The 24,678-nt window shown below is 39.3% G+C and overlaps 1 protein-coding gene across 2 annotated transcripts; it reads left to right on the forward strand.

The window, feature by feature from the left end:
• The first annotated feature begins 1,974 nt into the window (after positions 1-1,974).
• Positions 1,975-18,017, forward strand: LOC107764027 (PX domain-containing protein EREL2). Of its 2 annotated transcripts, XM_016582555.2 has the most exons (10): positions 1,975-2,399; positions 5,775-5,885; positions 11,460-11,558; positions 11,724-11,810; positions 12,170-12,278; positions 12,425-13,233; positions 14,616-14,780; positions 14,883-15,122; positions 15,548-15,763; positions 17,537-18,017. In XM_016582555.2, exons 1-10 carry the CDS (start codon positions 2,304-2,306, stop codon positions 17,786-17,788), a joined length of 2,184 nt encoding a protein of 727 aa, XP_016438041.2. In that variant the 5' UTR covers positions 1,975-2,303; the 3' UTR covers positions 17,789-18,017. The 2 variants fall into 2 exon arrangements, with proteins under 2 accessions (XP_016438041.2, XP_016438042.2); XM_016582556.2 differs by lacking the exon at positions 1,975-2,399 and having other exon boundaries at positions 11,468-11,558.
• The last annotated feature ends 6,661 nt before the right edge of the window (positions 18,018-24,678 follow it).

Raw genomic sequence — 24,678 nt, forward strand, 5'->3', positions numbered from 1 at the left:
CGACCATCTCCGTTCGGGGAATGTTATCTTGGTAAAATCCGGATAACTCGGGGTAACAAGACCACTGGGAAACACCCGAACTAAAAAGGCTACGACCATATTAAAATGGCTCGGAGACGTCCGAGACCCGTAATAAAAAATAAGGCCTTCAAAATTTCTTAACCGGTTCTAAAGGCTACCCTTGGCAGACTATAATCTAAAAAATTATAAGTACTTTGGGGAAATGTTTCTGGTCATACCGACCCCCCATGATGCCTTAAACAAGATAACGTCGAAGGGAAGGCCTGTTCGAACCTCCGAACATGACCTAACTATTTCATGCTAAGGCATTTCAATCTTTGCAAATATCGGTAATAAATCAAAGGAAAAATAAAACTCAGAGGTTGTTGAAGGGAAAAGGAAGCCTTGTATTATATATACATATAATCTTTACAAACGCCAAACATCCTTGACAAAAAGTACAAAATGTACACAAGTACGAAAATACAAAACAAAGAAAAATGTACAAGACACTTAAACGGCCTGGTCTTCATTTGAGCCTTCCTCGTCTCCAGGACCTTCGGAGTCTCTTCCACCCTCAAAGTCTTCTTCATCCTCGGGATAAGCCAACTTATTGGCCTCAGTTTCGATCCTCTTAGCACTCTCAATTTTAGCCGACAAGTCGAAACCCCAAGCATGAATTTCCTCGACGGCCTCTCTTCGGGATTGTCGCTTCGCTTGCTCGACGATATCTTTCGTTCGATCTCGGGCCGCCTCGACATCGGCCTTATATTGGGCCACCATGTCGTCGGCATCGGCTTTAACCACAACGGCCACTGACTTGGCCGCTTCAAGCTCCTTGGCCAGAGTTTCTCGATTAGAGATGGTCGAACTTAGCTAAGACTGGAGCTCCTCAACCTTTTTAGCTTGCACCTCGGCCTTTTCCTTTGCCGTTCGAAGCTGGACCTTCACCGAAGTCAGCTGTGCCCGAGTAGTCTCTTTTTTCGAGGACATGCAGTCCATCCTGCCTCTCCATTCATCGGCCTCAGCCTTGACAACATCCATCTCAGCTCGAAGCTGGTCGATCCGATCGATCTTCTGTTGGACCTACGGATTCCGACAATTAGTCACCGAGTCTAGCTCGTCGTCACTAACCTCAAATATTTTTACCTGCTCGACCAGGTCGACATTCTCCTTCCGAGCCACCTCCAGCTCAGCTCGGAGGCTCTTAGCCTCCCCTTCACACTGCTCGCTGAGAAGTTTGTAAATATATCTCTTCTCAGTGAGCCCTCGGACCTCGGCCTCAATCTGGTTTATCTCGTCCCGATATCGAAGAAAAGTTTCATGTTGAAGCATCGAGGCCTACAGAAACAAAGAAAAATGTTAGGATTATCTACAAATTAGTCTAAGTGCAAATCAAAGGTCATCAAAAAGGTATTTGAAGCTACCCGATGTAGCGCCTGTTGTGCTTCGCTGAACAGGCAGGGCGCGTCCACCTCGTTCATCTTTGTTTGATCTTCCTCGGTCACCAGACACCAAAGGTAACTGGCCACCCCTACGGGGGCAGAGAGAACCCGGGCGTCCTACGGAATGAAAATGACGATCGATCTCTTTCGATCAGGATCCACACTCGGAGCTGGGAACCGATTGATTAGTTTCGGGCTTGAGGAAGGCCCGCTTGTTCCCGAAGATGAACTCATCCTCGACACCTCTAAGTCACGCAACCCGGTGACGTCCTCCGTGGCGGTAGAATCCACGCCATCAAAAAAAGCCGCGAAAGGGGTCGTCCGCTCCGTGGCCCCCTCGTTAGGACGTTCTTTCACTGTCTGAGTCTCGTTGCATAATTATTTTGCTAAAAGCAATTACGGCATAGCGAATTTCGTCGCCTTAAAACCTCGACTAGGTTTTATTAATTAGGTGAAAAATATAAAATTTTGTCTTTGTTATTGTGATCACAGTTGGCATAAAAAAGTAAATTTGGTTACGAGGCAATTTTCCGCGTGGCACACGCGCTCGTCCCTGGGCGGAGAAGAAAGGAATCGAAACAAAGCACATTTTAGCCACGTTTAACTCTATTTTGTTATCATGCGCCGGGTTAAGAAGCTCAGAGATCAATTGCACTTTTACATACACAAGAAACAAAGATTGTTGCTTTTCCAGACTTTCCACTTCCCACTAAATTCTTCTTCTTCGTTAAAATCGCAATAGTTTCTCTCTCTCTTGGGGGAGAAACATCATATCAAATTTGCCCGAGTCGCCCACCAACTGATTGATTTTTTGTCTAAACAGAGAAAGAGGGGTTTGATTTGATTGGTGATTGAGCTATGCAGAGGCAAAGACAGAGTCCGCCGAAGCATAGACATGATGGGACTTCGCCTTTGCCATTGGGTATGGATTGGAGCCCCCCTCCCAAATTATGGGTCAGTCTTTTTCTTTTCCATTTCCCCTTTTAATTGATCGATCTGCTTAAGGTAGTTTATTGATCTATTTGGGATCATTGGATAAACTGAATAGTGAATAGTATGTATGGAATTTTTGTGGGTAATGTTTGATCATGCTGAATTTAGTGCGGAAGTGTTAAATTGGGATTGGATACAGTAGAGTTAGACTTCTTATCAGTTCTTTGAAGGAAATACATCAGCTTTATTAGGAAAGACCTGTGAATTTAGCCACTATGTCGAGTTAGCTGTCTGTTTGTCTCCTAGCTGATTGATCACCATAGTAAGGCGGAGCCTGTTGGGAGATTCGAGTGTATACACACACTATTCATAGACATTTTCAAGTAAGTGGATTTAAGTAAATTGCTTGGCACCTATATTACAGGGATCCTTCATTTGCCTTGCGTATTAATGTCGAATATGTGTGATGCAACATAGGTGTGACATAGATGGTGGCTACCTCGTGCACATTGTTCAATACACACTAGAAATTAGCAGATATTACATGTACATGGTTTGGATATTTGCACAATGTTGTAGCGGGTGTATACCTGTAGCCGTGCCTATTGACATAGCTTGATATCAATAGGCCATAACTTGTACGATACTATATGTGAGACTAAAGATGAAACATTATTTTTTTTTTTGAGAAATCAAATATTGGCTTTATCTTTCTTATGGAAGGGGCAGATGTTCATTTATGGGCATAATTGTTTCTTTGCCTTGATATCTCAGTTTGAATGTTGTTGCGGAAAACACACTTTCTTTTATGAAGTAATCAAATTGCATTAGTAAGGCATAAAGAAGATGCAGAATTACAAAAGGAGAAAGAATAGCTCTAGTACAAACTAGGAGCTGTCATGGCAAAAAAACTGTAAACAGCAAAAGGTTATCCCCAATACAGTAACTATGCTAATACCAGGGAACTAACAAAATCCAAAAACTGTTTACAGGGGTGTAAAAGTTCCAATTGAACAAACTAACTAAGCATCTAGCCTTCAGAGTGTGGGTTGAAGTTGAGATTCCTTCAAAACATCTGCGGTTCCTTTCCTTCCATAAACACCAAAAAAACACCAAAAAATTATTGATGGGATTGTTCTCTAGATTCTCTTGATGGCTTTATCAACTCTCTAGCTGGTAGGGAAAGTTCCTGTTTTGCAACAAAGAATATCAGCTAGTTCTTCTAAGTTGGGGACTTCATTAACGGGATAAATGATACTTTTGAGCATGTTGATGTGTAACCCAGAAATTGCTTCAAAGATCAGTAAAGTAAGGTTCAAGTTGAGTATTTGGGTCTCTCTGCACTACAAAAAATTAGAGTGTCATCTGCATAAAGCAGATGAGAAATAGTGACTGCATTAGCTGGAATTCTGCCTATTTGAAACCCATGTACCCATTGCCATTCTCTAGCATTCTCCAGCATATGAGTTAGACCTTTCATAGCCAAAATAAAGAGAAATGGGGAAAGAAAGTCACCCCTTTTGAGGGGAAAAAAAAAGCTAACCGGACTTCTATTAACCAACACTGAATACTTCACAGTGGAAAAGGAGAAATAAATCATCCTTATCCATCTATCACCAAAGCCCATCTTCTTCAGGATATTGATTAAGTAGGACCAATTTGACTGATCAAAAGCCTTTTCAATATCCAATTTGCAAATGATACCTGTTTCACCACTTTTAATTCTCCAATTCAAAACCTCATTGGCAATTAGGGAGGCATCTGTGATTTGCGTTTTTTTCAAGAACACACTTTGCTGACTTGAAATCAGATTTCCAATGACCACCTTCAATCTTTCAGCCAGAATTTTTGCAAGTAGCTTGTAGACACTGCCTATTAGACTAATAGGCCTGAAGTCTCTAAGCTCAATTGCACCTTTTTTTTGGAATGAGTGCAATCAAAGAGGCATTGCTGGATCTCACCATTTGCCAGTTATGATGGAAGTAGTTGAGGGCATTTTAAATGTCTGACTTGATGTAATCCCAGCACTTTTGAAAAAAGCCATAGTGTAATCATCAGGATCTGGTGCTTTGTCAGGGGCACATGACTTCAAAACTGCAAGAATCTCTAGTTCATCAAAAGTTCCTTCTAACTCTTCCTTTTCCTCTGTATTGCGGAAAACCTCTAGTTCATTCTAATGTGGAAAACACATTAGAATCTAAGTAAGCCGTAACAATAAAACTTAGATGTAGCTATTCATAATTTGGGTGAATATTATGTCCATTCTAACTATTATCTAGTGCATAAAACCCGAGCATCCTTGATTAGATTGATAGGTAGTCATAGTTGATTTCCTGGTGCTTGTTGCTTATTGTTTGCTCCCCTGTTATCGTTAAGTTTACATTAATACTCTTTGTTGACTTTCTTATTGTCCACGATGCATAATGGAGCGGGATGGGTGGTGAAGCATGTAACCAGGACTGTCTTTTCTTCTGATAAAGAAGCATGTAATCAGAACTCACGATCATAGTTCAATTATTTATGTGTGTTTATACCTAGCTACTTAATTTAAAAAAAACACAAAAGATATTTATGCATGTACAGAAAATATCTTAGGTCAGAAAAAGTTGGATAACTTCTGTTGTGCCAGTATTTGATATTAGCTTGACTTTTTTTTTTTGGTTTCTCACTCGGTGTCCGGTACCCGCATTGGAGCCCAACTATATCTGGATTCGCGCCATGTAGGGTCCCATTCGGGGGAAGCTCTCCCTACCAAGGATATTAGCTTGACTTTAATAGCAGATAATCTAAAATGCTAAGAGCAAGTGGATTGTCTTATTGCTGTGACTACTGATACATACTTCATACTTGATGGCACTGAATTAGGTTCCTTTTTTTTTTCCTGAGACAAAACACTGAATTTGGTTGTTCATATCATCACTGTTCTCCACTTGGCAGTTTGATTTAATAACCTTCTTTGTTAACTTTGCTTGTGTGATATATGAGAAGCTTACATCTAGCATCATCATATTAGCCATTTCTGGTCTCTGAAACAAGGCATTCTTCCAAGATTCAATTAGTTTCTGAACTTGTATATGGGATTGTAGAATTTGAATGGAATAAGGATTGCTTATAGCCTTATACCAAGTCTTCCTTTTTTTGTTTGGTAACTAATGCTATATCTTTATGACCTAATTGAGGATACAGCTCGTGGTTAATCTACTCCACATTATTTCCCTTGCCAAATGTCATTCTCTTCAAATCACTTTCTCTCAAAGGGATGGAGCATAGAGCTCGTTTAACTTGTACCAGTGCACAATTGTTTTTAAAAAAATAGATCTACCTTCCAAACTTGCTGTCAGATATTATTTTGTTTTTTCCTAGAAAATACTTACATATGCTTAACGTGCTATCCAGGCTGGAAGAGAAACTGTTTGGCCTCATGATCCTCACACGGGCTGGAGCTACTGTGTTACAATTCCTTCGTGGGTTGTCCTGGCAAAATCAACAAATTCAGATCCCGTAGTGGTAATCAGCCTTTTTATCCATGCAGTTAAATGTTCATTTCATTTTGCTATAGATACTAGTATATCTCAAACAAATAGTTGAATAAGGATTATTAAAGATATGAAATGCTAAAGACATGGTGCTAATGATTTCATAGTATGTGTTTTTAAACAGAAGATGCTCTTGATCTTCAGGTAGAATTCCTATGGCCATCGAGACGCTTTGATGAATCGTTCTTGTTAAAAAGCACATTTAACCCCTAAAACCTAGTGCAACGCAGGCTCAATGCTTCACCAAGGCATTTTAGTTCAGGCCCCAAGGGGTTAAGACATAGCATGTGCTTTGGCAACCACTGACTTTTTCTTAAAAGGGTATCCCGAAGGGAAAAAAAAATGAAAAAGAGAAAAAAGAGGGTAGCTCTAGATAATGAATATAGTTGATACGTGGATATATCAATTGTTAAAAAGGAATGGTGTGAACACATATGTTATTTATTATACTTATCAGAAAAATAATGTTTAGTTATTGTAAAAGTAGTTAGTAAATTTGAATTAAAAGGTTAAACCTGAATCTTTGCATGTGAATCAAAAATTTAAATTGGTATTAAACATTTTTAGATGCTTTAACTGAAAAAAATAAGAAAGATTCAGATGGTCTTTGCTCTGTACATTTCATTTCTTTGCGGTCGGTTTTTATTGTTGCATTCTCCATATTTTTTTTATAGTTTATAGTTAATTTTTTTCTTACATTACATGTCTATTTTTATTTTGTCATCATTGTTGTTAAAGGTAAATTAATTTTATTAATGTGGGAGAAACTTCTGCATACAAGCTGTATACCAAAAGGTAAAGAATGTACAAAACAATATGGTGCTCTACAATTTTCACCAATCTTCTATACAAACAGGAACTTCATGGGTGCACAAAACTTAACTATGAATAAGAGGTTATTCCCATATGTCCAAAATCATTTTCTAACCCCTCAATAGCCTTCCTATTTTCTCTCTTTCCCACAAGACTCACATGATGGCTAGCAGGGTAACGTCCCATGCCATGCGTCTTCTATTCCTCATTCTAGCGACCTAACTATGCAGTGCATCCTTCACCAAACCCGGCATCATCCCCTGCACCCCAGACTAGTTTAGAACAAACTCATTTCCCCATTATTCACTAGAACATGCAGTTTGTGCTTAAAACCACTATGTCTCTCACTTCTTATACGCTTTTCGGCTATTCAGCATTTTGAGTTATGATATTTGAGCATTTTTGTTTTTCGTCACAGATTCCCGACACTTTAGGAATGGATGCACTTTTTTTTTAAACCTCTCCCAATTTAGGAGTATCTATAGTGTTTCCACACTTACCCTCTAGCGTGACTCGAACCCAGGACCTATCGGTTGTGGGTGGAGGTGCTTTTACCAACTGAGCAAGCCTCACTTGTTGGAATGGATGCACTTAATGCATCTAATTGATTATCCATCTCTTTTACTTTCTATGTTGGGTTGGTAGGGACAGACTGAACATTGTCAACTAATGTGATATTGTGACGTAATCTTGCTTGCATTGCACTATAAAATGGTTCTGTTTTCCTAGAAAAGAAAGAACTCTTGCTATAATTTTCAAAATTATCGCAGCATTGCATTAGTATTTAAAACTTGTAACTCTCCTTGTGATAAGACCAACTGAATTGGGTTGGAGGGAGTAAAACCTGTATTATCCGACTTTGAGTTATACTTTCCATTTTAGCTATAGCCTTTTATATCTTTTTTCTCTTGTACAAGAAAAAATAATACACCTCAATTGCATACCAGTTGGGGTATATGAATCCTCTATGTCCATTCCACTCCATTTGGGCCCGTTTCATTCCCCAATTCAATCATGTCTTTATGGATAAACTAAAGATTTTCTAAAACTAGGGATTCTCTTAATCCTCCAGCTATCTTTATCCTGTCGTACTATCTTGTCCAAACTTAAAAGATTCTTATCAAACACCGGTCGCAATGTAAGTGTGGCAAGAAAGACTTAGCTTATTCTCACTAGATGGAATCGTCTATACATTAAAATAGTTGTATTCTTTCTCTCAGTGCGCAAGTATGATATATTAAGATGCACCTAAGGGGGGTTGAATAGTTAACTTTAGTACCAAATAAAATTCTTGCAGTGTCCTTGGATGTCATGAAGAAAACTCAAACAAACAAAGAACTTCAACCCTTTGAGTTTTCTTTTTCTGGTTGTTTATCCAACTGCTTTTGGATCAATTCGCTTCACTCTTAATCCCCTTGAGTTCTTGATGCGATTTTACCACCAACCTTCATTTTACCGGTTCCTTTCTTATCTTGTTTCATCTATCCTTCCCGTGGTGTTTCTTAGAACTTTGTCTAGGTCCTTCTCTAAACTCTCCTATGTGACATTTGCCTAAAGCTTGGCCAACAGTTCATGTATTAGCAACTTAAGTTACTTAATTGGATAACAGAACAATAATTGAACCATACAATTTATCAAAGAAAATTAAGTATCTTATATTGTATGTACCTTTATTGTCAGCTTATGAAGATTTAGTATGTGATCGTGGATGTGTATACTTTGGTAAACTATAGTACCTTAAGTTTTTCTATGTGCTTAATTGCCAAGTGATCGGTGTTTCCTATCTGCATGAAGGCCTTTTGTGTCCATAACTTTACGTGTCTGCATCTGAGGTTAGGTGATATAATACTGCATCTTTCAGAAGTGGAACAGATGTAGAAATGTGTTCAGTTGATTCAACATTCATGAATCTGGAAAAAGGAGTTGAGCGTCGGAACAGATGTATAACAGGAATTCTTGGAGTTCCTCGGGGGTTCTTAATTGGTGTTGAGCTAACTATATTGCAAAAAAGGATCTCTTTGCTTAAAAAAAGTTAACAGGTCTATTCTTTAACCTTTCTCAAAAAAAATAAAAATGAACAGGTTTATTACTTGCACGTGGTGCAGATTCATAATAGCATATACATATTATTGTATATTAAAGGCAGAATACATAAAATGACACCTGATCTTGTACTCAAATCCCTGTTACACACTTGTTGACCACGGGAATATTTTCAAACACTCAATCTTTCAAAATTGTATCTATTACACACCACTTTGCCTACATGGCATGCGCATCCTTTACACACAAATAAGGCGAGTGAACTAAAAAGTTTTGTATTTGAAGCCTCATAAAAACACCACATGTCCAACTTTTCCCATTTCTTTTTTTTTTTAATTCATCTCCTTCATTTTTCTTCCTCCATTAATGCTCTGAGAACCTCTTTCTAGTTTGTTTTTTTTGTTACTTTCCAAACTTTTTTTTTCGTTTTTCAACTAGTAAATAAAGCATTTTCGGATTATCAAGAGATTGGTGTGAAATTGTTGGCTCGAAAAGTGCGATTTCAATTAGACCCAAAAAATTTTGATTCAAAAAGTGCAATTATTGGCCCGAAAAATCAAGAGAACAATACTAAAATTGTTTATGTGAAATTATTTTTTTACTAAAATTGATATTTGGATACTGAATTAGTTGTTGATCGGAAGCTCCATTTCAAGTTGGAACTCATTTGGAGATGAATTGAGAGTTGGATTGAAACTTGTTGAAGAATACCAAAGAACAATATTTTGAATTAAGTGTTGGATCTTAGACTTGAAGAAGTCTAAGCTTGATTTTAAAAATTTTGGTAGCTGAAATTAAGATGAAGGTGGGCGCAGCCATGGTGGTTGGTCTTGGGAAGAAAATGAGTTCCTTTTTCTTTTTTTCTTTTTTGCCTGGGTTCCTTTTTTTTTATTTTTAAAAACTTTGCTGGAGACCTTTTTTTTATTTTTTAACTTAATGACACATGTCACGACGATATTGGTGCGTGACGTACACCTATTTAAAAGAAGTGGTCAAATATTAAAGTGGTGTGTAATAGATACAATTTTGAAAGGTTGAGTATTTGAAAATATTCCCGTGGTCAACAGGTGTGTAACATGGATTTGGGGTACATGTTTATGTGTCATTTTATGTATTAGGCTATATTAAATAACATGCAAGTGTTGGTTTTAGAAGATGGAATGTATAATGTTTCACTTGAAGAACTTATTGGATTGTCGTGAGCAGAATGATTGTGTCATCTTATTATTTATTTTTTTAAAACGGATGTCTCCGGGTCAACTTGTGCGCACCTCGATTATTCTGACCTCCCACCAACATAGGTATGAGGTAACTCTATCCACGGAGCCTAGACAAATGGGAAGAAGTCACCTAACGTTTTTATTTTGTGCTGGATTCGAACACTGATCTCCAAGGTTTTCACCCACTTCATTGACCGTTAAGCCACTTCCTTGGGTGTAGGATCATGTCAGCTTATTTCATCCATACAACTTGCCAATGATTAATCATTGTGCCTTTTGGTGTCCAGATGAAGCCCTCAAAGTTGCCCAAGAGATCTCAATTTGCCCCAACCTAGAGTTATATTGCAGCAGGCGATCTTTCTTTCCTAATCTTTGTGCTTAGTCAAATCAGTAACCCCAAAGTTAAGAAAGGAGTAACAGTCTGCACCTTGATTTCTTCTGCTTTTCGCTATGATTGATCTGCAGATTCATCTATGCAGTGTCCCCACTTTATTTTGAACCTATCATTCAGTAGTAGTCTTGGGCCCTTTTGCATAGTAGGTCCTAGCATATGTCAGTTCCCAGGTTTGAGGATGTTCACAATTTTTATAATGAGCTTTTTGTCGTCTTCCCATGGTTTTTTCACCCTTATTTATTGTGATAAGCTGATTCTGAATCTAACTATGGGAATGGTTGTGTATCACGAATCTATCTTTTTTTAACAAATTACTGCAACTTAGATGCAAAATAGAAATTTGGGCATCATTTCTCTTATCGTCACTTTCTGGTTGTGATGGGACTAGAAATTCTCCATGGATTTTCAAACTTTGAAGAAGCAGGTGGTGCTGGGTTGAGTTTTTTCCCTGCCTCTAGCGAAGGAAATCATACTTTGACAAGATGAGTAATTGAATGTATGTTAGAGTTCTCGACATGTGTAGGTAAAATTTTATAAACTGGAATAAGTACTATCATTCCTTCTGACAAAGTGCAAAAAGGTTAAATCATTTTCAGCTACAAAATGAGTTAATTAAGTTTTCCTTCCTTTCTTCTCCTCCTCCTCCTTCTTCTTCTTCCACCTATTATTCCCTTTCTTCTTTTTTTATCTTTTCTTGAGCCGATGGTCTATCGGAAACAGCCTCTTACCTTCACCGAGTAGAGGTAAGGTCTGCATACACTCTACCCTCCCAGACCCCACTAGTGTGATTATACTGCGTTTGTTGTTGTTTCTTTTCTTTTCTTTATTTCTTATAAGTTTTCATGTGAGAAGCTGGCATTTCTCTAGTTATTTTCTTATCATTAATAGCTTACTAGAAATGAAGTTTGAAATACTCATGTTGAACTCATTTTTACATCTCAAACTTGGACCTGGGTCCAGGGGACCTTGCCTATAGTCAACTTATAACCTGTTGCATTTTTTTTCCCTTTGTCAAGATTCGGTTCTTATGTGTTAGCTTTTATAGAGGTTTAAACTTAACATTCTTAAAGGGCAGTTTTACAGGGTTTTGGTTGGCTTACAATCACCAGAAGGGAATACAACTACCCGAGTCGTATTAAGAAGGTTCAATGATTTCTTGAAGTTTCTAGCTGCTGTGAGTTTGCATACGCTCTTTTCAGTTGCTTTTTCTTTTTCTAAATTTTTACGTTAAGAGGATTCGTGAAATTTCTTGGACCACGATCGAAGTCGACCAGTTATCTCTTATGAGTATTTAGATAATCTCAGGGTATTTGATAGTGTGGTTGATTCTGTGTCACAGCTGAAAAGAATGTTTCCAAGGAAGAATATTCCTCCTGCCCCACCCAAGGGTTTCTTGCGGATAAAAACTAGAACCCTACTAGAAGAGGTAAGCATTGTACTTGCTAGTTTCCTCATATACGATGTGTGATGAAATTGTTGTCATTTGTCGTTTTTTGTAGCTAAAACTTTAATTTGGGGGAGAATCTCGTACATCTTTAAATTAGAGTCAGACTTCTGTATGTTTAGTTTTTATTTTGTGGAATTTGATTTTGAAGACTTTTTCTCTTCATTATTCTCATGTCAAATGGCTTTTTTGTTTCTAGTGAAACATAAATTGCACAAAACTATTGGATATTAAAATTGTTAATGAAATGTTGGGTAACTACAAAGATTTCTTTCCAAGTGAAATTGCAGCTGTAGTTCTATATGATATTCTAATTTTTCATCTACTTGTATGGTTTCCAGAGACGATCCTCCTTGGAGGAGTGGATGACCAAATTACTATCTGATATTGATGTTTCAAGAAGTGCTCCAGTGGCATCTTTTATCGAACTGGAAGCTGCTGCTAGATCTTGTATGGCTGTTGCTACTATACTATTGTCCTTTAAAATTCATCTCTGAAAAAGATTGGACATGTGGCTGAACTAATTTTTAGCTTTGTATCTAAGTTATCTTTTTGTTATGTCTAATTGGTAACATTTATTGCTATAATTCTTTCAGCTTTCCAAGATGAAAACCAACATGCTTCAGAATCAAATCCTTTTCTGAATAGTTCTGTTTCTTCCCTTCAAGTTCATCCTAGTGCAAGCTTGTCTGCAATAACTGCGAGTTCATCGCTCACATCAGATTATGGTAGTGACACAGCTTATGAGATATCTGATGTTGGCACACCACGCCTTGGAAGGGATAATAACTCTGATTTTGGGACAGATGATCTCTCGTTGGATGAGGATGTGACAAGTCCAATAGATAAGTTTGTGAAGTATGGAATGTCCAACATTGACGAAGGCTTGTTCATGGGTCAGGCTATTCTAGAACAACTTGGAAATTATCCTAGACATAGGGTGCACAGTAGAGAGATTAATAAATTTGAAGAGAACAATAAAGCCAATGGAAATACTTCCAGATCGTCTGATCTTGCTGTTAGTACTGATGGTATAAGCGGACTTTCTTCGGAGCTGGAGAACGCCAAAGTTATCCATCATGCTAGAAAGTTATCAGCTGAGAGCATAGGAAGTGATACGAGTTCCCAAAGAGGCAGTGAATTGTCAGGTTCAGCAATCCCGAATTCATACGGACAAGGACCGATCAACATCCCCAGAGCGGCTGAGACGTCAGGAAACGTTGAGAACACTGACTTACTGCTGCCAAGTGATGTGCAATTATTACTTCCTTCAGATCAACGCCAAAAAATGAATAGAGTACTTACAACCATGCAAAGGAGACTGACAACAGCAAAAACTGACATGGAGGATCTTATCTCAAGATTAAATCAGGAAATTGCTGTGAAAGACTACCTCACAACTAAGGTATTGGCTTTTATATTTTATCTGAAAAAGAAACCTAGTCGTATAAGCTAGCACAAAGCTGAGGGAAATAAATAGCAACATCCCAAGTTACAATCATCATGCATGATTAGAAGACTCCGTCCTCTAATCATCATGCATGTTCCCTAAAAGGAGATTGAGTGAAATCTATTTCGGCCATAGAAAATATATAACCTTGGTGTTGGGGTGCTACTAAGGCTTTTCGAGAATAAACATGTTTATATATTTCTTTAGCAACCAGAGAGATCTTAAACTTCTTGGATCATGGGTTAACGACCTTAAATCCCCATATGATGCTGAGAAAGTGTTCCTTCCGAGAGTAATAGTATAAATTACCAATGATGCTGGGTCCATTTTCATATGGCTGTCAAAAAGCCTTTTAAAAGCTGTCCCTGAATGATGCAGAGACAAGGAATATATTGCGATATCTTTAACACATGAACCCAACCTCTGTGTGTGTGTGTGTGAGATAGAGAGAGAGAGAGAGAGAGGTTCTGCCATATGGAAATATGAGTTGATATAAGCAGGAGAAAAAGAGTTTGTATTTGCTTCATTAATTCAGTTTTAGTAGAGGAGAATACTAAAATATTGAACAAATTTGGAACCTGAGTGCTTGAACTGTAAGAGATCACAATTGGGAAAGCTCATAAGTCATCATTTAAGCAACATTTTACCTATATTCTTTCTTAGACATCTTTAGTATCAGGCAAACCCTCCTGGTTGGTTCCATTGGAATACTGATCAAGTCATACCTTTCTTAGCATATATGTGAAGAAGTTGAAAGAGTTGTGCATTAAAGAAAGAAACTTATGTATCTGGCAAGTTTTATATCTTCGCAAAACCTTTCTCAAAAAGAAAAAAAAAAATCATATCTTCTTGCTTCTGATTTTGATTTAACTTCAGTTAATAGTTTCTTTTTTTTTTATAAGTAACTTCAGGTAATAGCTGAAAGAAAAATTAATCTGAAGTAAAGTCATGCTAATCTTTAATGAGAATATACGCCCCGTGGAGGTATTACTTAGCGGTCTAAGAGCTATAGTGACAACCTTGGGAACCAAGGTCCCATTCCAGCAGAGGCAACACTATATGAGTTCTTTCCATTTGCCTAACCCTTGGTTGGCAAGTTACCCAATATTTGTGTTGGAGGAAGTAGCAGCCACGGGCCACCAGTAGATTGTGTCGGCTGCGTGCAAGGTTCCCCGAACACCACTGATATTAAAAAGAAGAATGTAGGTGACATCTTAGTCAGGCATAAACCATTTTGTTTGTGAGAAAATAGCTGTTCTGAAAAGCCCTAATTTTAGAGCTCATAAATGATTATTCTATGATGCTCTATTGTTCTGAGACAATGGTTACTATATCAGGTTAAGGATTTGGAAGTGGAGCTCGAGGCTACTAAACAGAAAAGCAAAGAAAACCTTGAGCAAGCAATCTTGATTGAAAGGGAAAGGGTCACCCAGATGCAGTGGGATATGGAAGAGCTTCGGCAGAAGTCATTTGAAATGGAACTGAAATTGAACTCACACAAGGTTTTGCCGCCATTTCACTTGATTATCCTCTAGTTTGTGATGATTTTCTCCTCACTCAGATAGAATGTTAATTCAGACTATATATGTGTCAAACCTCATCAGGTTAAACTGGGCAATGCTTCCATGGAAGACAATGCCAGTCAGGAGAAAGACAGAATCTTGCTGGAGTTGGATGCTACAAAAGGGAAGCTTGATGAGTTGCAGAAACAACATCAAGAACTTGAAGTAAAATCAAAAGCTGATGTTAAAGTTCTCGTTAAAGAAATAAAATCTCTTCGAGGCTCACAAGCAGATTTGAAGCAGCAGCTAGATCATTCACTTAAAGGAAAATTGGAGGCTGAGGTATAGATTGCGACTTCATTTCTGAGTCTACATTAAGTTCCCTCCCAAGCCTAATTTTCTTCTCTGTTTGTCCTTTCTTCAAGAACTTGTAACTTTGTCATGGTGTGAACTGCCTTCAGTCTCTCTCGCTCTCTGTTGATTATGTTTCATTTAATCTGTGAATATACACTATATAAAACAGATCCTGGCGCAATTCCTTCCATTCTCATGTGTTAAATTATCTACATTACCGAACTTTCTGAGAAGAGTGAAAGAAAAGGGTAGTGTAGCAGTAGAGGAACAACTTTGAGACCATATCAGTATATTTGCTCCACTGTGGAGATCTCTTTTGGTTTCAAGGATTAACCTGATTCATGTATTAACAGCTCCGCGGATCCTCGTCTCTTATTGTATTTTTGTTACTGAAAGTTCTCTTGCTTATGCAGAGACTTTATGAACAAGAGAGGCAAGCTAATGAACAAGCAAGGACATCTTGGCAGAAGCTGCTACATGAATGTCAAGTTCTTCAACAGCGCTTTGAAGAATGCAACATTAATTTAGTCAACGAAAAAGAAGACCTTATCATGGATTTTCCATCATGCTCAGATGCCTTGAATCTCCTCACAGCATATGACAATCAAATCAACCTTATCCTTGCAGAGGTATTAAAGCTGTTATTCCAATTTTTACATTTCAATACGGTTCACACATTCTAACTGATAAAAAGAGGACAGTTCCCACATTCAATTTTGATTTTTCTGCAAAATGGCTTTTCTGCTAAATGGCTTTTAAGTTGCAATTTTGCGATAGCTGTTTATACAGTGGAAAGTGGCATGTAAAGCTTGAAGTCTTTCATTACTTCCTCATCAGCTGGAATTTAGGATATACTTTATGCCATCTTTATCATTTGGTAAATAAGACACACCGCACAGGGGAAGATAGGATATAAATAAAGTATGTCAAAGACAAATTAACGTGGCACTTGAAATATGTTTGACATAAACCCCATGAGATTAGGTAACAGAATCAATATTCGGAACAATATACACCTTCAAAGTCAATAAACTTAGGTGTAAGCTGTACCAAAGCACTTGCACTGAAAGACATTGATTTTGAACTTAACACTTTTGGTAATAAACTGTACTTGTAACATTTACCTGACAAACTGCTGAGATGCTAGATACAATGAAGAACAAGGCATTTGACTAGGAAGTTCGATTTAATGATTATATTGCGTTGTTTCTAGGTACCATAACAACTAGGCCTCAGTCCCAAACAGGTTGTGGTCGGCTATATTGTGTTGTTTCTAGGTATCTGGAAAGAAATGGAAAGGAAAGAAGAAATCCAAGTTTTTTCTCTTGTTCTTTTTTTAGTATAAAGAAAAGAGATCGGAGTTTCTCCCCTAAGGAATTACTTTGCTGAGAGATAGCTTGTGGTATCTCAACTCAATGTCTTGTTTTCCTCCCTCATTGAGCAGCAAAGTATAAAGTCTGGCTTTTGATCTCCATCTGCTCTGTCTGTATGTTTGTGTTGGTATGTAAGTTTGGTAAAACACATTTCTGGATAGGCATATGCTCACAGTTAAAGAGAAATGCCTCCTCCCGGAAACTTCATCCATTAATGTCAGGCTTTTGACACCTGGCCTGAACACCTGCACATAATGGCTATTTATTAAGAATGAGACATTTGGTTGTTTGACCTCCTGGTGTATGCTTGCTTGTGAAGAGTAATTCAGGAATCACGAAAGAGTAGCTAGCAAGTAATGAAAGTGAGGCTTGGGTCTTCGCATTGATAACATTGACTGCCTACAAGCTTGGGGCATGAGTTTGTTGTTTGGTCACTTGGGTCAACTTGTTGCACCCAAGAGATGATGTTGAAAATGGGAGTTGGAAGCAGTATTATAAGGGCATAATACAGCTTTCCTGTAGAGGGAGTGTTGATTTAACTTTTCTATGTACTATAACTACGGAAGATGTGAGATGCTGAGAGCTGATTTCAGCGGCTTGGACTTTTTGCATATGTTAGTCTCTCTTTCAGATGATTTCTAAAAGATTAGTCCAAATTAACTGTTGAAGGCACGCCAAATAGCAATTTGGAAATCTTGGTTGCTCCTTAAGTCGTAGATGTTCTCTGGTAGACACGAATATTCACTTATGATGCAGCTGATTTTGCATGAGCTAAGAGAAAACTCTTAGGTGGAACATGGATTAAACCAAGGTTCCCAAACTAGAAACTCATACTTGGTTCGTATATATGAATGACCTAAGTCCTAATTTTGTAATTACTGTCTACAGCATCTTGTTTTAAGTTGCTCTGGTTTGTTTATAATTCGCCAACCTGTGGCCTCAGCTTTACCTCAAGATTTCGTATAAATAAGTTTATGTACGGTGTTGATCAATTTTTGATACGAGTACTTGTGACTTGTTTTTTATCAGGTGAACGCAGACAAAGGAACCGAATCCTCGGTTTCTACTGCTGAGACAATGGATGATGTGAATAATGACTCCTGGACAGTAGATGACAAGTTGAGAAATGTGCTGACAAATATCCTTGTCAATAATGGTAAATTGAGAAAACAGGTGAACTCTGTCATCCGTTATGCTCTGAAAGAGAAACTTTCATCTCCTCCAAGAGAGTGTGAAGATTCTCCAATTGAAACTGTAGAAAGCAAGAACTTAGATAGATGAAGTCACGTAAATATTGTAAAATTTTGTCGTATCTAGTGTAATCTGCACCTAATCCCATTAAAAATACCTAGAGTTGACATCCAACATTACTGTTGGTATTGTAATTTCGCGGCACCATTATGTATACTGCTCTAAAGATGCAATAATTGAAGGTTTCTGTAAAATGTCCAACTTCATACTTAAAAGAAAAAGAATCCTATTCATTTAATAAACGAGTTTAAGATTTGGATATGCGTTAGCACGTTGGAATTATATGCTTCTTTGTGCTGACATCGCTGCTTGATAAACTTATCATTTTCGCAAAAAAACTCAAGTTGATATGCATTACACTTCTTAACACTTGAAGATTCCCCTATTATGTTCCAGATCTTCCTTAATTGATGTTCCAAACCCGGTAAATAATGTTCTTATGGCCATTGGGGACAGGATTTGGACTTGCAATCTTCATTTTACCTATCTTACTAAGATGTTCCCAAGTCTTGCCGGATGGGCAAATTTTGCCTGTGTTTTATTGTTCACATGGGTTGCCGGCATAATTTGGTACTATCATCATTCTACATATCTTCTTAAATTGTTAACAAGTTTTGCCGAAGTGGTTCAATATTTTTTGCCGGACGGCTATCTTTTATATTGATCATAAGTTTTGTTGGATGGGCAAATGTTGGAAAATCAGAAGGATGAAGTTGGCACGTTTGGATTTGACTTGATCGGAGCAATTTATAAGATTAAATAACATATAATGATTTATTATGTACATTAATAATCTGAGGAGAGTATAATCTGAGAAGAGTCTTCCTTTTTCCTACAGTAGTTGCCAAATGCTTCTGATACTCAAACAAAAGAGAACGAACAAAAGAATAAATGCATCACATATTGACCACATAACAATGACTTCATAGTTCTTTCAAATTCATTTCGTTTTAGTTGGCCGAATTACTGCTTTTAGTTCTTTCAATTTCATTTCGAAGAGATGAATTATACATTAAAAAAGGAGGGGAAAAAAGAAAGTTTTTATACCAAACTTTGAGCCAAAAAGGAGCAGTATGAAGAAGAAGACGGAGGAGGAGGAAGCAAGAGAATGAAGAGCATGGAAATGGAAACAGTAATCTGCCACTAACTAGAAAAATAGCTAAACATGTATTTATCCTCAAAATCGGATAACAATTGAATTTGTAAGTGGTTTTAGGGATACGTGGATTAAATTAACATAAAGCGATAAATTGAATTACAATTGATATACAGTACGATAAAGTGAATTCGAACCACACGAATCGAGCGATAACTGTCTTGGAGAGTGAAACATCCTTGAACAGAATGCACTTTGATCAGAATAAAAACACAGTTGAATAAGAACTTTTAGAGAGAAAATAACAGTATATTGCTTTGGGATGCGTGCTACAATGTCTTTACAAATAATGAGACCCTCTTTATATAGTAGGGGAGTCCTACTTTAGGTACAACTCTATAAAAGGTAAAAAAGCTCATGATTTGCTAATTAACCGGTTTCTCATTTATACATGCTGAGATTCCTGTCGTGATATCCGACCGATTACGGATATTTTGGCCTTTTGATATTTGGTCCGACAATGTTTCCTCGAGCTCATTCGGGGTCGGGGTCGATTCCGGGTTCATGGACTCGATGATCTCAAAGATGGGTGTTCTAACCTCGTACACTGGTTCGATGGAACCCGAGGTCGATCTTCAATCCAGTACGTTCAATCCCGATCTGTCATGTAATAGATGAGCCCGATTTTGATCGTATACAGATAGTTCCCTCGTTTTTCGGAGTATAAACAGCGAAAACAATATGAGCCCTCGATCCTCGTCTCGATACTCTGCGTCAGAAACGACAAAATGGACGAAACGTCTCCTCAGTCACGTCTCAATGGCATTAAATGTTCGTCAGTTGCTGGTCGGCCACTACAGTCTTTGAACCGTCGTTTGAAAACTATAAATATCTCCTCTTTCATTCATTCAAACTTTACATTCAATCTTTTCCTCCTTTTGTTCTTAAAAAATCTTTACCTTTTCTAGTACTTGTACCCAGATTTCTTGAGAGTTTTGTAAGAATCCTCGCTTGTTTGAACCGTTAAGCATACTCTTTTATCTCCTTCTTCTTCATCTTTATCCAAAAAAAAAATGGCGAAGACTTCTAAGACATTCCCTTAAATAGAAACCGCTTCTTCTTCCCGGCCGGCCGCGGGGAACCGGCGGCGGAACCCCCTATTGACATGTTTATTCCTGGCGGGTGCTCGATGAATGCTGATTTTAAATTTGAGAAACCTTCACCTGTTCCAAGCCGGGGTGAAAAGGTATCATGATATATTTGCTCGATCACCGAGGATATACTCCCTACGGTCATAAAGGACTGCAATTGGGCCAGAAAGGACGTGGTAATTCCCGGGCCCGAATAAGACATCACTACCCACGTTAAGGGATGCTTAAATGTTTATACTTATCCCTTTACGTTGGCCCCGCTGGATCCGGTGATCATCCAGTTCTGCAAAAGGTACGAGGTATCCCTTGGTCAGATCCACCCCTAGTTCTGGAGGATAGTCATTCTTCTCCAATTCTTTGTGAGCAAGATTGACGGATGCCCATTCACCGTTGATCGTTTGATGCGTCTATATAGTCCCTGATTTTTTTTGGAGGGGGGGGTGATCAAACTTGCGCGCAGGCTAGTAAAGCCCCATTTTCGAGCATTGACGAAGATCGAGACCGAGGTTGGCTAGGCCGATTTGTCCGAGTGAGGACTTCAGACCTGATCCCGGCCAAAGACATGTCGTTCCCCGAAAATTGGAACACAAAACATAAGTAAAGTTCTTTTTTTCCCAGAAATTAATGTTTTGGCTCTCTTTTCCCCTTTCTTACCAATGTTAGTGGTGATGCAACTGTTGCTCGGGTTCCAGATGCAATTCCTCGACTCAAGGAGGGGGTCTAGGGCATCGTCTCCAAGAAACCGTACTCTGAGCGCGCATGGTGTGAACATTCGAAATGCCGGTGGGAAGCCCGTTCTCACGGTGAGATTCTTTCTTAGAGTGGACAACACCTAGGCTTCTTCCATGCTTACTCATTTCTTTTTTCTTTACAGGCCTTGGGAAGGATGTTGTAATGATGCCTCTATGCTGCGACGAGCATAGCCCTGCCGAGTCTCCTGCTCTGAGGAAGGGGGAGGAGAAGAAGAGGAGAACGCCTCCAAGTTCTCCGAACTCGGAGAAGAAAAAACCGAAAAGGAGGCTGGTGCGCAAATCCGAGGCAAACACCAGTGCTCGAGAGCTCCCATCGAACTTAGTCCACCGGCTGAGGGATGAGTCTAAAGAACAAGAAGAAGAAAATTCTGAACTGGTAGCCCGTGTATGAGGCAACATCGTACTATCTCAAACCAGGGGTGTTGTTGAGGAGGCAGTGGCTGAGGCCTCCGAACCAAAGAAGGGCGATGCCTTTTTGCCCCAAGTTGGGGAGGCCAACACAGAGGCTACGACTAGTGCTTCTCGGGTAGAAGATAATGCCCCCAAGGGTGTACTCGGAGAGAAATACCTCTCCGAGTCGCCTTTGTTTACCGACTCTATGATACACGATGCCCAAGTGCTAAAAGGAGGCCTAACTGAGGGGCCCCAAGGGGTGGCACACCCTGTCAACCACTTCTTGGAGGGTTTAGATTCTTCCGTATCAGCAGACGTCAACCGGGATGGGTGACTTACTGGTACTAAAGAATAGTCCATCTTCGGGAATCAGCGGGCCTTCTTCGAGTCTGAAACTAATAAGCCGGTTCCCAGCTCTGAGTGCAGATCCTGGCTGGAAGCGGACAATTGTTATGTCCATTCCGGAGGATATCCGGATGTTGTCCAGGCCGGTTGGCATTGCCAGCTATCTTCGTTGCTTGGTGACCGAAGAGGATCAAGCGAAGATGAATGAGATGGATGCACCGAGCCTTTTCAACGAAGCCCAACATGCGTTAAATCGGGTAACTTCGAATGCCTCTTTATGCCTTTTTTATTACGTAATTAGGTTAAGCCGTAGAGAATGGTAACCCTTTACTTAGTGTTTGTAGGCCTCTGTACTCCATCATGAAAATTTTCTCCGATACCGAGAGGAATTAAACCACCACAAGGCCGAGACCTAGGAGCTCATCAAAAAGAGGGATGCTTACAAGTTTCTCAGTGAACAACATGAGGGGGAGGTCAAGAAACTCCACGCTAAGCTAGAGGTGTCCCAGAAGGAGCATGTGATCTGGTCGAGCAGGTAAGAATAGCCTTCGAGGATAGTGATGATGAGTCACCGAATCTACTGGTCCAACAGAAGATTGACCAGATCGAACAGCTTCAGGCAAAGGTAGACGTGGTAAAGGTCGAGGCAAAAGAATGGAAAAAGAACATGGATCGTCTGGCCTCAGAAAAGGAGACTGCTCGAGCACAACTGGTTTCGGTTGAGGTTCAACTTCGATGATTAAAGGAGAAGTCCTTAGTGCAAGCCAAGAAAATCGAGGAGCTCCAATCCCAGCTGAACTTGGCCGTCTCTGATCAGGAAAATTTGGCCAAAGATGTCGAAATGGTCAAGTCAGAGGCCAAAGTAATTAAAGTTGATGCCTAGAAAATGGTGGCCATTTAAAATGCTGACGCCGAGGCAGCTTAGGTCCGGGAAAAGGACATCATTGAGCACGTTAAGTGGCAATCTCGAAGGGAGACCCTAGAGGAAATACAGGCTTGGCACTTCGATTTGTCAGCTGAGATCAAGAGCGCCAAGGAGCTCGAAGGCGACGGAGAGTCCGAAGATTTGGGCGAGTCTGAGGGCGGCGGAGATCTCGAGGTGATGATGTTTCTCCCGACAAAGATCAGGCCACTTAGCCCTTTAAATGTTTTTGTTTTTTGTATTTTTGTTGAGGCTGTTTGACCTTTGTAAAGATTTTCTTCGGGCTATTCGACCCTTGTAAAAAGAAATTTTTGATTATGAATATAAGGCTTTTTCCCCTTAATAGCTTTCGAATTTTCTCTTTGCCTTATTTACTTTTATTTGCAAAGATCTAAATGCCTTAGCATGAAATAAATGGGTTTTGTTCAGAGACTCAAAGAAACATTGCCTTCAACTTTATTTCGTTTTAAGGCATCGTGGGGGTTCAGAGTGACCGATAGTTTTTTCCCCAAAGTACTTAAGACTTTTTTAAGTCATAGTCTACCGAGGGTAGCCTTCAGAACTAGTTAAGAAATTTTGAGGCCTTTTTGTTTTTTATACAGGCCTCGGACATCTCCAAGCCGTGTTTATATGACCGTGGCCTTTTATAGTTCAGGTGTTTCCCCGTTTTAATATCGTTATCCAAAGTTATCCGAACTTGCCCAGGATGGCATTCCCCGAGTGGGGGTGGCCTTAGCCTTTAAAATTCGGGCATAGCCTAATAGGACTTATGCCCCCGAGCTCCGATAACTTAAATCGTCCGAGTTTAGTTTCGGACAGCAGTCCCCGGGTGGGAGTGATCGCATGAACTCAGACTAAGGTGGCCCTTGGGCTCTATGTCTTTAAGAGATTGGGAGTAGGGAATTCCTTATTAAATGCAAAAAAAAAAACATAAAAAGACAATGATACTTATCTATAAGGAAAAGACATCCTTTTTATTTTTGTGCGTCATAATTACACATATGTACAAACTTTGTGTTATGGCTCGAGCAGTCTATGCAGACACGATTCAATTGACTGTTTGGCCCTTATAATAAATTCTATCGATCGAGACTCTTTGGTTACGAAGTTTCTTCCCTTGCTAAAGTCGATATCCAAGGGTAATGCCCCCAGTATTCGAGGTTGATCATAGAGAGAAGCCTCGGATACTGCTGATGCAATCTTTAACACCGATTCATGACCGTCATTCTATTCTAAGTTAGCACGATCCACCATTTCCTCGTTAAAAACCTTGTCGAAAAACCCATTTGGGATAAAACTTATTCAAGGGAAAAAGAGTACAACACGTGTTTTCAGACCTAAAAATCTGTACCGCTTCTTGTTGGTTACCTACAAGTGTTAGTTCAAAAATAAGTATAAAGGAAATGAATGGGGTCGTACTTTAGCAGTAGTATCGCTTCAAGTGAGTTATGTTCCAGTTATTCGGTAGCCTTTCACAATTCATTGCCCCGAGTTTGTACGATCCTTTTCCGGCAATCTCGAGAATTTGGTATGGTCCTTCCCAGTTCGGACCCAACTTCTATTCATTCGGGTTCTGGGTGCTTAGTGTGACCTTACTTAGTACTAAGTCCCCAGTATTGAAGTGTTGAAGGTTGGCCCTTCAATTGTAATACCTCCCGATATGCTATTTTTGGGCGGCCAACCGGACGAGGGCATCTTTGCGCCTTTCATCTAATAACTCTAGGCTTATACTCATGGCCTTGTCTTTCGATTCCTTTGTTGCATATCAGAATTTGATACTTGGTTTACCGACTTCGAACGGTATTAGAGCTTCCGCACTGTAAACCAGCGAACAGGGTGGCCCCGGTACTGGACTTTGAGGCCGTACGATATTCCCATAGGACTTCGGGCAGGATTTCCTTCCATTTTCCTTTGGCGTCAGTTAACCTCTTCTTGAGGTTTTGGAATATGGTTTTGTTGGTCGATTCTACTTGTCCGTTACCACTAGGGTGATAAGGTGTTGGCATGATCCTTTTGATCTTATGGTCCTCGAGAAATTTGGTCACTTTGCTGCCGATAAATTATTTCCCATGGTCACATATGATTTCAAGCGGCATTCCGAACCGACATATGATGTGGTCCCAAATAAAGTCGATGACTTCCTTCTCCCTGACCTTCTCGTACGCCTGAGCTTCAACCCACTTAGAAAAATAGTCAGTCATAAACAATATAAATTGAGCCTTACCGAGTGCCCATGGAAAAGGGCCAACGATGTCCATTCC

The sequence above is a fragment of the Nicotiana tabacum genome, chromosome 1, assembly GCF_000715075.1.
Source record: "Nicotiana tabacum cultivar K326 chromosome 1, ASM71507v2, whole genome shotgun sequence".
Taxonomy (NCBI): domain Eukaryota; kingdom Viridiplantae; phylum Streptophyta; class Magnoliopsida; order Solanales; family Solanaceae; genus Nicotiana; species Nicotiana tabacum.